At 46.6% G+C, this 15019-nt stretch overlaps 2 protein-coding genes across 2 annotated transcripts in view; one reads left to right on the top strand and one right to left on the bottom strand.

Moving 5' to 3' along the window:
• T265_09254 (hypothetical protein) overlaps positions 1–246 on the bottom strand; it is a gene marked incomplete at both ends in the record, with an annotated part of 179014 nt that extends 178768 nt beyond the window's left edge. The window contains one exon of the mRNA XM_009175285.1: positions 109–246. Coding sequence (XP_009173549.1) covers positions 109–246 — 138 coding nt within the window. The remainder of the gene's footprint in view (positions 1–108) is intronic.
• A 2019-nt stretch (positions 247–2265) lies between these two features.
• Positions 2266–15019, top strand: part of T265_09253 (hypothetical protein) — a gene marked incomplete at both ends in the record, with an annotated part of 36373 nt that continues 23619 nt past the window's right edge. Inside the window, 11 exons of the mRNA XM_009175284.1 lie at positions 2266–2540; positions 2886–2940; positions 3428–3691; positions 3919–3984; positions 4071–4250; positions 4342–4467; positions 7402–7834; positions 8158–8515; positions 9430–9661; positions 11433–12232; positions 14567–14675. Of these exons, the coding sequence (XP_009173548.1) occupies positions 2266–2540; positions 2886–2940; positions 3428–3691; positions 3919–3984; positions 4071–4250; positions 4342–4467; positions 7402–7834; positions 8158–8515; positions 9430–9661; positions 11433–12232; positions 14567–14675 (2898 nt within the window). The remainder of the gene's footprint in view (positions 2541–2885; positions 2941–3427; positions 3692–3918; positions 3985–4070; positions 4251–4341; positions 4468–7401; positions 7835–8157; positions 8516–9429; positions 9662–11432; positions 12233–14566; positions 14676–15019) is intronic.

Raw genomic sequence — 15019 nt, 5'->3', positions numbered from 1 at the left:
GTTTTTTGATGAACTAACCAAAGTTATCCCGCCCTTTGGTATGCACTTTGTACCCACAAAGTGTAAGGTCACGCTCCTGAATATGCAGTCTCTGAACGCACCACTTACAATCCAGGGAGAGGCACTGGAAGTTGTGGAGCGTTTTACGTTTGTTGGAAGTCGTATTGATTCTGACTGTAGTGTGACGGATGAGGTCAATGCACGAATCTGCAAGGTCCGGGTCGCGTTTGCTAATTTGAGATTCATGGTGTCAAAGAGGTGTATCAATAAATCTCAAAGGACGCGTGTATCAGGATAGATAGTGGGCTGTTTTGTTGTATGGCTGTGAGACTTGGTTTGTTCGAGCTGCGGAACTGAGACGTCTTCAGGTGTTCGACAATCGTTGTTCCAGAACCATGACTCGTGTTGGTTGGTGTCGGAGAATCTGTAACGAGAAAGATCGAGTTTTCGGTTGTGCAAATGTGCAAAATGTGTTCAGCACCATGTACATTGTATGCCGAACCATCATTTGCTGAAGAGAGTGCTTTTTTCTGTTCCGAATTCAGAATGGCTGGAGCAGAGAGGTGGCGAACTCTAGGGCTGGCAGAGGTGTATGAAAGAGATGAGAGAGATGCTGTTGGTCCGAATCGCCTTCCAGGATGGGGACGACATGGTCTCCACCGCGCCTAGTTGGAGACGCTGCAATATATGACCGCTAATCGATGTCAATGGCGTTCATGTTGTCAGTTACTATCCAGATTGTCTGAATGAGTGTCTGGAGGTGTAGGCATCTCCAAATGATCGTAGTAAGCTACTGATAAGTTCATTATCTATCCACCTTATTATTTTCTTCACAATAGGGCTTTCAAGTAAATCATCGTTGTACGACAGCGAAGTATCAACGTGGAACACTAATGTCATGCCATCGATGATGCTGATGATAGAGGAAGAGACCAATCCAAGAGTGGGGTAGGCGTGTAGGGTCGGGCCTCAAGGATCCTTGTACTGGTCTGCTCCTGTCTCCGATTTTATACGTAACTTAAACTGTCCATGCGGATGATGTATGATTGTTGGGAAATCATCGGAAAAACGATCAAGGGTACCGACTTTAGGATGGGATTTGTGCTCTAATTTACAGAAATACCGTGGTCTAGTGGACAAGCTTGATAACACATTTAAAGAAAGCGGTCAGTCCTAAAACGAGCTGCCTAACGTGCACCGGGTGAGAGACCTCGGAATTCTAGTTGTTTCAAAGTTAGTGCATAGTGCCAGTTCAGTGCCGCATAATCAGATAGGGAGCCCTTTCGACTCAGTATTACTTGATAATTCTAGGAACTACATTGTGATGCTATGGCTCCTGACCCTCTAGAAATCCCAAATATTCTAGAATCTAGTGATTAGTTAACCTTCGCGCCTTAACGAGCTAACTTGCTCGTTGATCGCCTTTGTATGACCTGCAAGGGGCGCTGTAGTAACAACGGATGCATAAACGGAATTGTGCATTTGAGACGTCCGTTCACCCATATGGGATTTTTATAAAGTCAATGTACCCAGCGCTGCATAGCCTCTGTTGCAGGCCTCATCTCAAAAATTCACAACCAAGTGTAGTTTGCAGGACAGTGGAAATAAGATGAATGATCGTTGGGGATAACTCATTATTGTAGTGGGGTTCATATGATCGCACCCTTTAATTCCGCCAGAGCTGCCTCCAGACGCTGGTCGGTGTTCGTTTGAAGTCAGAGTTTAACCAAGTCCCTTAGATGGCCAGTAGACCCTCATCCCCTTATTAGTGCGGAACATGCAGTTGCAGTTTTCTACTTTTGTGGGTGGACTGTGAGTAAGGATTAATTATCACGGAATGCAGACGTTTCCTAAAATCCACTCTCGATCTTGAATTTAATGGTACTCTCTTGGTAGCGTTTCAAAAGTCTACAATCTAAACGTGAACATGTGCCGAAGCCAGCGACGGCTGGGTTGCAGCATGAATGCCTGACAACTATGAGTACTATTCGTCGGCACACTCCATGCACTGAGCTTCGAGAAGATGGTGTTTGAGATGAGTTCATCGGCTTCGTTACCCGCAATGTTTGTGAAACAAATACACACTTCAGGCTAGGCAGCTCTCGTGTGCCCACAGTAAAAGGTACCTAGGATCAAGAGAGCTGAGGCTATAGATGCATTACGAAGGTTAAAAAGTTACGCATAACGAATCCACTGCTCATACTGTTCTGTCTTCTAATTGTCAAGTAGACTGTGATTTTCCATCTTGTTTTAGTCGGCTGAAGAATGATGAAGCAGGATACACATCGGTTGCTTCATGGTTGTGTCACTGTTGACTTGGAGCCCTCACGTATGCTACAAGTCTCCAGGCTTTGTACCAGTTTGCCCGTTTTCGCCTCGGAGGCCCTTAGAACATGTTCTAGTGAGTTGTACTCCTTGTTCACTAGCCAACCCTTTGCCTTGAAGCTGCAAGTGTCCGCTTTTTGTCCGGTGGGTGGCTCGTTATCGTCGCGGGGAGCGAATTGTTTCTATGGAAGTATCCAAGTTCACCTCAATCACAAGTAAGTCTTTCAGCTGTTTCCGCACCCTTATTTTCCACTGCATGTGTCCAGTAATCTTGATATGTTGACCAAGTGTTTCCGAACCCTGCTAGATTAATGTTGGTTGGTATGAATAAATCTCGACGTAACGAGGTTATTAGTATTCTGCAACGTGTTGGTACTCGCTCATGTACTCATATAGCCGGAACGACGATCTAGAATATAGTAAATTCGGACGTAGCAAATTACGCGATATGCGCTGATTGATGCCGATATGGTTTTTGTAGCTTTTGCTGCCTAATCTACTGCAATATGCGTGCGCAACAAAGGGGGTGCACGATTAACCGTCTCCGGAACGTTTACTAGGCAATTGACAGGATCTCCGCTTCCATTCACATCCAAGACACAGGATTACATGAACGTAAGCAAACAATGATGTGTTGGCCATGTGCCAGTGTGGTGCTCACTTTGAAGCACTTATTTACCACGTTGTACATAAGAATCCGGTATTCTGTTGATAACAGTACTGTTCAGCCCTTACCGACCTATACAGCATATATGGGAGTGCTGCATCTTTTGCCGAGGGTCTTAAAAACAAGTGGCACTCACAAGTAGTCGGGACTTCGCCGGATAATTTACGTTTATTAGTTTCCATTCTTATGCCCATTATGAACCCCGCTTTACTCGGGGATGATTTCATGATTGAACACAATCGAATCTTACAAAAAACCTTAGGCCTTTTGGAAATCACAGTTTCTCCTCAGGCTGGCGCCAAATCGCTCGTAAGATGTTCACCCCATTGAGCGAATCCGTTCTGCTGTATATCTAGTTGAAATTCAAGGCAGATGTTTTGACGTTGTACACGTGACTTTGCTTTAATTCCATTCTGTTTCACTTCCTGCTTGTAGTCCCACTCAACATGCCTCACTTTTACCTTGCCTGCAAGCGACATGCCTCACAGTGCCTTGCTGGTTGCCCCGATATTTCCTTCCCCAATCGGTCTTCGCTCTGGCAGCCATCCCACGGGGTGTTTGGCTTTGAGCTCCTGTGGAGAGATTTTGCGGATCTGGCCACGGCTTGCACGAAACTCGCTGCATGTGGATGTCAATTTGTCTGCCTCAACTACCGGACTGTATGGAGATGAAGCGATCCAGCTTGAGCCAACGTCAGTAGTGAGTTGCAGATTGTGAATTTCTTTGATCCTTCCGCGCTGCGACATTTGGCTTGCATTGGTTTTCAAGTTTGCGGCCCTGGCGGAGAGTCGTTGTGCCGTAGTAATCTTTTTCCTAATGGATGATGGTGGGGAATGTGTATGTGGGTAGATTATTTTTATTAGTTATCAGATTTACTCTAAAGGTGTTCGCTATAGACTTCCTTTAGCGTCCTTTCGCTCTTTCAGCACGGAACGTTTGTCCTAGCTACCCGGACTGGACATTTGATATTGGTGGACCCGAGAAATGCTCCCGTAAGCCACATCAGTACTTGCTTTCATTATTCAACCCTGGATATGCATTGTCTAATCATACACTGGTTCATTCACTCTGCTGCTAGGATGGTGTCCGGTGTCGGCTACTAACTGGACGGACCAAAACTGACCCAGGTGCTGGCACACACGGGTCTGCAAGTCTTCTCTCTGGTTTAAGCCGACGGGTATCGAACTTGTTCGGCCTAGTCGCCTCGTCCGGTGGCTTTGGGATGCGGCTTAACCCAGCTCGAGGCGGAGGAAATATGGTAGGTTCTCTGCGGTCTTGTCGTGACTGAGGTTGTACTACCGTCATGCCCTTTTCCACTTCAAAGTCCCGATCCTTGGTTTGTTCTTCAGGTGTTTGTCCGTTTGGTTACGCGGCCAATAGGGGGTACTTCGATGGACGATGCGGCATGCCGCGTTTACATGCTGATGGAGAGTCAGTTGGATGTGTGGAGTATTGACCAAAATTTGGATGAGCGGGTAGGCCTTTCTTGTCATTGGCTTTTTGTTTATGTAACTTGACCTGTTTTTTCACCTGTTTTTCATCTGGTAAATTCACCACCCACTAGACTCTCAGCTGCACTGAGACACCCGTGGGCCCTCTTAGGCGACATCCACGCTATCCACTTTATTTGTGCTTGGAAGCACTACCGAACTTGATTGATAACCGATCCCAGTAGCTGATACTTCCTGGTGGAGTTTGTCTGCCGTTTCTTGCTTCACAAATCCCTCTAATGACATCGGGGTTCAAGATGTATTTATTTCGATAAATTGGAAGTAGCTCTTCGTTTTCGAAAAAGTTTGGTGACAATCGGTAGACATATTGCTGGGTAACGTTTCGCTTTTCGAAAACGATGACTACCCAATCGGTTCCAAGTATGTTTCGCGTGATGGAAGTAGCTCTGATTTTAGGGCGCGAACTCATTGACTGGCAGATCCGTGGTTCGAACCCAACCAGCCATCTTGACTACTCCTATATAAACTCGGGCACCTTGACAGTATTTCAGCTTTTGAGCTTCTTTTGCAGCTAGGCACCGAAGGGTGTTACAGGTGAACGATTGTTATTTTATTGATGGTGTAGGCGCCTTGCTCTTGGCCGGCTTCCAGTTATTTTCCATCCCTTCCCTTCTTGCTTGGGTCCCTTCTGGGGTTCTACGGTAATTAAGCATCAGTTTCCACTACTCCGCACATGACTGTGATGGGGCTGATTGTATTCACAATGTGCTGTCAATTCGTGGGTCCCTCTTACCGGATGGGTACCAGTTTGGTTCTGCTTTTACAAACATACCCGTTGACTTATCGAGTTGTTTTTCCCCAACTAGCCAACACATAGGCTTAGCCGCATCAGTGGCTGCTGGGCCTTGATTTAAGTCTTGATCCCTGCTTGAGGATCACCGGGTCAGTTCTGTCGATAGTTTCTTGAGCTAACATCAAATGTATGCAAGTTAGTTCGTTATTGCAGCAGATTGCAAAACAACAATGTCCAGTGGGATGACGAGATGGTTTTTTCATGTGACAAGTTATTTTGGTCACGCGAAACAGAACCCTTTTAGTGTACTTTGTCTAGGGGTAATCGCCCACAGCACCGACCAGTGTCCTTTCCGCTGAAATAGAACAGGTGTTACGAGCAAACCACCAAAATTGAAGAAGGGAACATGCAGGTTCTTCTTGGGGTCCACACACTAAATCATAGCTGACCGAGAACGGTGTTGTGGACTCCGAGTTGGTGTCCTCTTTTCACGGGTGTCCTTTTTTGGTACGGCGTTCTAATACCTGGTTTCGCTGCGTCACATCCTGGGGCTATCCTGCCCGGTCTCATGTTGCGGTTTCATCCAGTTCACTGGGGTTTTTTGCCATCCAAAAGTTACCTTCCTCTTTTCCAAACTCTTCCGTCCTTTTCGAGTGGACAACGGTTGGAAGACCTGGCTGTATAATATTTTTTATCGTTCAAAACTCCATGGAGTGAACGCCGCAGTCCTTTACTTATTCTGTCTTTGGGGCAGCTCTGTATATGCCGCTTCCCGGTCATTCCCATCGGGGGGATAAACAAACAAACAAATAAATAAATAATAAAAATGTCAGACAAGCGAGATACGGGGATACGGAAAACCCATGGCACGATGCCGATAAAAGCGATGATGAGAACATGATCCGGCATGCAAAGTTGCACAAACTTCAAGAGCTTTTTTTTCTGGTTGGCAACCGGAGTTTTTACTCGTTTGTGCCAAATCTCTTTTTGCACATGCAGTCCAACTTTTTTATCAGTCGGTTTTACGGTTCCTACGTCATGTCAAGCAGCCTGATAAATAGGTCATGAAGTTCTTTGGGACGAAGTTCTCTGGGGTAGAGATGGCTCAAGTGGTTAGAGCGCGAATTTACTGACCGGAAGGTCCGTGGTTCGAACCCGACCTCTGCCACTCTACTTCCCCTGTCTAGGCGTGGGTGACCTGGCAGTATCACATCCCTCGTGCCTCCTTCGTGTGGCATAGCAGCTAGGCACCGAAAGGGTACTACAGCTGAGCGATTATTATTTATTATTATTGTTCACAACTTACCGTCCACAGTTTGATCCTTGTACGACAAGCCTCATCTTGCTGCAGACGTGCTTGAAGTGCCTATGCCCTTCTTGTTTGCCGTATTTCGGGCAATTCAAAGCAATTTGGAAGTGATACTAAATTTAGGCCGTGAGCAAGGATTCAACCGGGGCGCATTTCCAATGGTGCTGAGTATCACTCACCTGAACTCAGGATACAACTTGTTGAGTCGTCAGGTACAGGCTGATGAAATCCTGTGCGACTTCTCACCTGATCTACAAAGCCAAGTTTTGTAGTTGTTGTCGGTAGGACTCTGAAGTGTGAGGATCAAAGTGAGCCGCTCGAAGGTATCAGACTGAGAAAGAGATGATAGCCAGGAGAATGTGAGCTGACCAAAAAAAAGTTTAGACTCTAAGTAGGTTGACAAAGGGCAGTGAGCACTGTAGAATTTTGTCAACCCCACTTACTGTTAGTGACGAGAAAGAAAGCGTTCGGCTGTAGCACCCTTCCGGTGCCAAGCTGCTATGCCACCCAGATGAGGCATGAGGGCCGGGATACTGCCAGGTTGCCCAAGCCTAGACAGGGGAAGTCGAGAGACGGAGGTCGCATTCGAAGCACGGACCTTCCGGTCAGTAAATTCGCGCTCTAACGACTTGGGCCATCTCGCCCCAACGAGGTTGATATCCAGTGAACTAGTTCGGTTTGGCTGCATGATGTGTAATCCCAATCGTAAAATCAGACGTCCTGGGGTTAGTCGATAATCATTCAGAATGTGAAGCTTGGTTAATTCCCCTAACGCAAACGATGCAGTCTCCACAAAAAGCGTGTTTTGCATTTCGAGTATGGTTTCTCTTTCGTGTTCTTTATATTCTGTTCACAGATGCTCGGTGTCTACTCGATTCAGTCGTTGTTACAATCCTCAATCCATGACTCATTACTCGGTCAATGGCATGCGGTTGACATGGCTGTTCAGCATTCGACGGAATCGAACCTTTCCGATGATCTCCTCTATCTTCTCGTGAGTAACGCGGCCTCAGGACCATCGGGTGTCGGTCTCTTTCATCTGGTCACCTTGGATGTGGGGAATGAGGATCAGCCCGAGGGTCAGGTACTTCAAGTAATCCCCACTGCAGCCGTACAGGTTGATTGGCCGTTCGAACTCTCAGCCATGCGATCGACGTCATTTCGGCACAAGATGATCCATCTATGTCTTCCTGCGAGCTTAGCACCGGATTTCAGTGGAAATCCACTGTATCCATGTCTTTTAGCTTGTCTGTTTTCCCCCTTCACCGGGCAAGTGACCATTATTGAAGGTGAGTAGAGGGGAACTCAACAAACTCCGTTTGCATCCCGTCTTGGTCATATCAGCTTTGCTAGGTTGTATTGTCAATGTGGCTTGTGAGTAGTACAGGTTACTGGATAACCTGAAGCATCTGCTGTCAGTATAACTGTTCCATTTGCCATTTTCGAATAAGATGTGTTGTCATGCTCCGATTGGGTCCTTTGCGAAACAGGGCGATTCCATGTCCTAAAACATTCGGCTAAACCTAACCGCCCTGGGATTTTACTCATGCCTCGCAGCCCGATGATAGTGGCAGACAGGTGATCACGGAATTTTCCCGTAGCCCTCCCCCAGTTTGTCCCAAGCTACTGCCAACATTATTCAATGACCCCTGTTTCCTTCTCTACCCTTTCAAAGTTCTCACGGGTCATTCGATTGCTCGAATGGAATTTGGAGCATTGGGAACTACACCGGCACCGCCTATCTGTCCATCGGCACTTATCGGCTGTGGTAGCGTGGACTCTTCGAATCTGTTTGTCTATGTCACTTGCCAACGGGGCCTGATCACACTCACACCGGCGAACGATATGTTGCCTCCCAGCACAGCTTCAGGCGGTGGAGTGAGTGCCTCCCAGTCGATCGCAGAGTTGAGTCACAGCGCAATACATGACGTGACGAAAGCCTCCACGAAGTTACGGGCCAGCAACGTGAGGTATGTTTCCAACTTTGTTACATCCTCGGCGATTCGATCATTTTCTTGCGTTGCTGCTCCAAAAATTAGTCCCCCCGAATTACGCTTGCTTGTTTGTGTAATAGACCTCAGTTGTACAGGCCATGTGGACGTTTTGATGGAGGTTGGAACAGAGACTTATCTATGAAGAATAGGTCACGTGCTTTCCTCACTGATTTTTCGGATTAGTTGCTTGACATTAACTTCTTCCCTTTGCGGTACTCCCTCTCTACTGCGGCACTGGTGACCGCACCATGGAGGGATGAATAGCTTGATGATTGCGCCGTGCACAACCATACTGTTGTGTTGGAGTGGGTCCTTCGACGGAGGTTTATTGTACTTGCAGGTGTGTATCTTATGGCGTGAATGAGGGATTGTTATAACAGAACATTTTCCGTCTTTTGACTTCTTCCGCTCAAGTCTGAACATCGCAAGACTTCATGCTCCGAGGTCAAGCACCATCCTCGGCGCTCAGCGGCCAGGTTGTTGATCCACAGCACTGTAACCTCGACCCTTGATACGCCACAGGTGTTGCAGGCTCACAAAAGCATCTCTGGCCTTCCCAGTCCGGATGGAAGACACCTCTTTAGCTAGACTACCGGGACTGATATGGCTGCCCAGGTAGACACATTTGTACGCCACTTCAGTCGGTTGATATGCAAACGTAAATTTCGGGTTTCATCCTACTCAATCTTATAGCAAAACTGTATACTTTGCAAATGTGAGGTGAAGCAGGATTATTTATGTTACTCAGTACGTTTTGCATTTTGGCGGCATCAGATCTAGGGATTGTCATGTCATCTTCGTAGTCGATAGCTGTGAGCGAACGCCTCTCCATCTTTCTCAGTTCACACTCACGTTTTCTTCCCATACCTTTGTTCCCTGTGCGCGGATAGTGTTGATTCCGTGGCTAGCAATGAATCTCAAAGAGCCCGAACTGATCGTAACCCGGTCGTTATTGTGTACACAATGGATGGTGTCAAACAAGTTGTCGCTCAGTTAACCCCCTCCGGCTTGTCAGTCTGGGATCCGAATGACACCACGCGATCCCCCGTGCAGCTCTCCCCGGCGGACCTCTGCTTCGTGGGCGTAGGTGAGATTGCCCGGGTTTACTGGATGGGATATCAGGTGAGGTGGCTTACCTTCGGCTTCCCGCGATGGTTTTGACCTTTTTGTCTATCTTTTTGAATTTGTGTACACGATACTACCTTAAATCATCACGCTACAAACCAGATACAATAATTACCCCGAGAGTATTCACCACCAAAGAAGAAGGATTGGATCCATTCTGGGGGTTGGACTGTCTTTGAGGTGAGGCCGTGGTTTCTCGAAAGCGCTGATTATAAACTCTTCAAGAGAGGAGGTAGAGAAAATTGCATGGTCAAAGTTAGGTTGGAAAATGCGATGGGGGACGTGATCAAATTACCCAAGTTGAGACAAAAGTCGACACTCCATGGATTAGACATGAGTGGGAGGTCCAGGGTTTCTGCGATTAAGAAAGGGCACGTGTTTGGAAAAACAGCCGTTGATGAACCATGCCATTCGGAATTATGAATATCGAATTCGCGACGAATACAGAGTTCGGCAGTGTAGTCGGGATGGAGAGTGTACTGTTCACAGTTCTTATTCGGGGGAAAAGAATTCAGGCGCATCATTGTCGTTGCGAGTGCGATAACAGTAGCAATAAAGTGTATTCGTTCTTTCGGACAAAAGCTATCTGACCAAAGAAAGAAAGGACACTGGTCATGGACAGTTGGTAAAGAAACGTGGTTTTGGGTGAATAACTAACTTTCAGAACGAGAACAGTGAAATGATTGGTAATTCTAGATATGTAGGTTTGTCGATTCACTGGTTCGGGGCACCGGGCCTTGGCCTGAAACAAGACCACAAGAGCTGGCAGGCTTAGATAGTGGGGGACCAAACTGACATTCTTATTCTCCTCTCAGGTTATATTAATTTGGTTTTCATACACAAGTTGTTTATACACATGTGCTTTTCCATATCCGTAGTAAAACAGTACAGTTTAAAAATCCGATGGCAGCGACGAATAAAAATTCCTTCTCTTGTTGTCCAAACGTAACACGCTACTCATAAGGTTTCTGAAAACTCTTCGACAGCCTACGACTGGTTGTGGCCTTGTTGGGGCTCGTCACGTGGGCGAAGCCCCTTAGTTTCTGTCAACTTTATGTTCTACCGAATTTGGGCAGATTTCTCATATGCATAAGGCTCAACTGAATCCCGCTGAAATCACTCGTCTATGATTGTCAGCTGGATTCAGTTGAGTCTTCTGTCAAAACCGAATTCGTACGCAGATGAGTGTGTTCGTCGAAATTCCTTCTCTTGTTTGGACGGCGTATGTTGAAAGCAGGGATTGAGGGCTGGGGGCAAGTATCCATATCATGTAGTATTGAGTTGCCCGGCAACCTTTTCAGCATCGAACAACCTAAGAATTCTACAGATTGAATGGTGGTACTGTCCGAATGGCAGCACTAGCCACCATAAAAGTTACTAACTGTATTTGACCCAAGGATCACCCCCGGAATTGGGCTTGTTCGCTGGTTGTTGTTCTTATGATAAGGAGGCGAAGGCTCGAGATGGCTTAATGGTTAAAGCATAGAGTTACTGACCGGAAGGTCCGTAGTTCGAACCCGACCTCTTCTTCTCGACTTCCCCTGTCTAGGCTTGGGCAACTTGGCGGTATGTCAGCCCTCGCGCTTCCTTCAGGTGGCGTCGCACCTGGGCACCGGCCGGGTGTTACAGATGAACGATTGATTGATTGATTAATTGATTGGGCCTTAGGTTCTCGACTTATGCTTCGTTTTTATTATCGTCAGGAACGGACTATCAAGAGGTAGGCAGAAGAATATAAATACGTCTTAATTGGTCTGCGTTGTTTTAGCAGTATTTTGGAATTCATACAACTTGTCCATATCGTATTTACTGTACCTGTTGTTTCAAAAAGGAACAAGCTGCGAAGTGTGTCATCCGTCTAGTCGAAGAAGAAAGGCTTCGAACGGAGCTTTCCTGTGCCTTCCTGCGTTTCACCAGTCGACTGATGAACGAGCGTCCGCTGTCCGACGCACGCTGGCGTTCGCTTACCTTACCGGCCTACTCAGAGCAGGAGAGCTTAATGCCGGAGGGGTGCTCAGTGTTCCAGTACGTGATCTCTCGCTTCACTTCAGAGGCGCCCCTCTTGTCGGTTTCCCGCCTGCAGACCAAACTGGACTCGATCAAACGATTGCGTGAACTGTGGTCCATCCTACCCTCGTCCGACCTATTTCCAGTTTCCGACGCTTTTGTGCCACTTACAGAATTGAATTGCTGGTTGCGCATTCGGTTGCCATCCAGAACGTCAATTGTGGATCCAGAGCTCAGTGATAGTCTGCAGAATGATGACCAGATGGAGTCAAATCGTCGGTGGTATGTCGGTGAACGACCAGGTGTGCTAAGTGATGAGGGCGTTGGTACGACTACAGATTCTTCACGTTTCCACTGCATGTTGGCGGATGACAACAACGAGGTCGAAGCGTGCGCTGAGAGGCTTTTGCGTTCTTTGGATGAAAGTCGAATGTTACAGGCGGCTGAAGATAACTCTATGGACCATAGCGGTCGGCCCGCTTCGGTCCATATAGTGTGTGGAATGCATTTGGCTGAGGAATTAGTTGAATTCGCTCGAATCGTACAAACCAAACTGGCGCAGTAAGTTTTTCAAATGGTCCTTTCTCCTTCGCCGTTGTGTGTTACCCGCTGATGGGTGTTCGGAACGTGGCACATTGTCCATCTTTGGAATTCAGTTTTGCAGTGGATGAATTTATTGCTATTTAGTTTTAAAACTGATTTGTGTTTAAGTCCGCTTCAAGATCACATCTACCACACAGCCGCGGGAATGTGACTTGGTTCCGTTTTTTCTCATTGATAGAGGCTTCCGGTGGCAATGAAAGCGCATTTTTCTTAAACATCACGGGAAAGAAAACGCGAAACTGGGATGAACGTTAGGGAAGTCAACACGTCTGTGAGAAACTCGAAATGGAGTAGTTCCCCTTGAAAGAAGTCGGCTTCTTACTGCCTTTGATAATAGAGCATCGCGCGATAGATTATTACGACTTGTTTGTTGTTAACCGTCCGCCATAGATTCGTCATCATCTCCGGTGTAGTTGAGCAGTAAGCGCCGTCGGTACATTGCAGTCATTTTAACCTCACTGCGGAGTACACCCCTCTATCCGTAGATTGCAAGCTCGATTTATTGTTAGTTGGTCCTATCTGCAGCCACATGCATTGTCCACATTATTCGAGGTTCGGAGCTCACTGAATTTCCTGACTCCTTATTCGACTGCTTGCTTTACCGGATTCTTTGTCGGGTTGTCTGGACATATCAGACTTGTTTTCCAAAGCCCCCTTCGTTCGAAACATACAGTAAGTTCCCCTACAGGGCATGGCGCCCAACATGACCATATGTCTGCGAATAACACTAACCTAATTGCGGCACAAAAACGCACTTCCTTCTAACTCTTTTTCCACGCAAAATCAAACCATCGTGCCACGATTTGATCAGTTTCGTGTGTGCTTCTCATCTGCCGCTGGTAGCAATGTTCTCAGATTCCTGAGAGTTTTCTCCCATTCTTCAGTGCAGGGTGAGCACGTGACCAGCTTTTCGAATTTGTGTTTTGACATGCATTGTCCTGTCGAAACAACTGATTTTCTTCCTTACTAAGTCATCTCTGGTGGACGTTAGAGACAGAAGCACGGAAAACGAGGGACGATTAGGACAAACAGAGACTGAAATCAGTCGACTGAACGGGATTTTGTATCAACATCTTGTTCGGTGGAGAACTCTGTGTTAATGGATTTGAGTGTTGTTCAGACTGCGTTGATCTGGACAAGCCCGGTCCCCACTCTACAGGCGTGACACTTTTGGACGTTTCCGTAATCTACGTAGGCTAGATTTGCAACAAAGACTGTGCAGGGGATGGTGCTGCAGCGAAAATCGAGCAAAGCTTGTGGTTGCGATGCCTTGCCGCCGCTTGCCCTGAAATTACATGCGGACATCCTCAACGATCAGGTCACAACTCTGCTAAATCAGTGTCTCATCAGAAAGGTGGCTGATTTCTAGAGCATGATAAATATAGCTCTGGTGCCCAGGAAAGGAACGGTCGATCAACTGCCTACACATTCGCTCTTTTGTAGTTTTTTTAACATGTAGTCTTCTCAAGGATGAATTTCATTCACATAGCTAAATGAATGTACATACCAGTCTGCTTACCAAAAACGGCTTGGTACACAAACCTTTCGCGTTCAGTTTTGATCAACAGGTGTCACAACTCGGACTCCTGATCTCAGTATCAGTATGGTTCAAGATCGGCGACTGAGCAATCGTATGCAACCTGGCACTGTCGCAAGTTGCCTAGGAGCTATTCATTCTTTGCTCTGCTTGGCCAGAAATCTAGTTCCAACTTTACCGCAAGCATAAAATGAATACTTGCTGGTGGGAAGGTTTAAGTTTTGTTCCAGCTGGATTTCGTCGAAAGAATGTGCCTAAATATTCAACAAGTTAACAAAGTTTGGCTCTGTGACACCGGAAACGACTGCATGTTTGCTTCATTTTATTTGTCAATTCGGAGTCTTATTGACCGATGTAAATCAGTCAGTAAAGTGTATGTATGCTCATCGAGAAATACACTCATTTGCAAATCAATTTGGTTTTCACGAGAGACTCAACTGAATCCCTCGTTTATGATATTCTGCACTTGAATGTGCTGCACACAGGCCACTTCATGTTTCAGTTGGCACGATAGTCGAGATATCGCAGTATATTTTCATGAAGGAAACTACTCACAAGGTTGCTGAAAATCTTCGGCAGTCCACTTCCTTCTTGTATGTATGCTTACTCTTTCGTTTAAGTTTGGTGGTGTATCAGTGTGCGACTTCCCGTGAAAAGCACCTTACTATCGACACCAATTTCCCCCTATCCTGTCTTCCACTTATCTCACCATCAGTCAGTCCATTTTCCGATCCGCTTTTTCTATCCTGACACAGGAACCCACAGGCCATGTTGCAGCGCATATTCCAATCGGTCGCCGTCCAAGCCGGTTTCTCTTCTACTGCTCTTCAGGTTGTCAATCCGCAAGAGGCCATTCTGCAAACGGTATGTTCAATTGCGCGATTACTTTGTATGAAGAATCCAGTCGCATCTACCTGGTCTTCCAAGTGAGCAAAGTAGCTCAGTGTTTACGGACTGAAACACCTAGTGGGCCAGCTAAGAAGTCCAGTATCCGATTCATACCAGGATGGCAATAAAGAGAAGACGATTTATGAGATATCGCCATTTCTTTCCTCGTAGTACTTGAGACTTTGGCTGGATAGGCCATCAGACGACGCTTTAGTCCAACCGAGGGAGCGAAATAGATCGATATTTCATCCTATTCAGACATACTAACATCTGCAAGGCTCGGGCCGCGTTTGCTAATTTGAGACATCTAGGTGTCAGAG

Source organism: Opisthorchis viverrini (genome assembly GCF_000715545.1).
Source record: "Opisthorchis viverrini unplaced genomic scaffold opera_v5_270, whole genome shotgun sequence".
Lineage (NCBI taxonomy): Eukaryota > Metazoa > Platyhelminthes > Trematoda > Opisthorchiida > Opisthorchiidae > Opisthorchis > Opisthorchis viverrini.
Note: the sequence above shows the minus strand (reverse complement) of the source record. Positions and strands in the feature narration are given on the sequence as shown.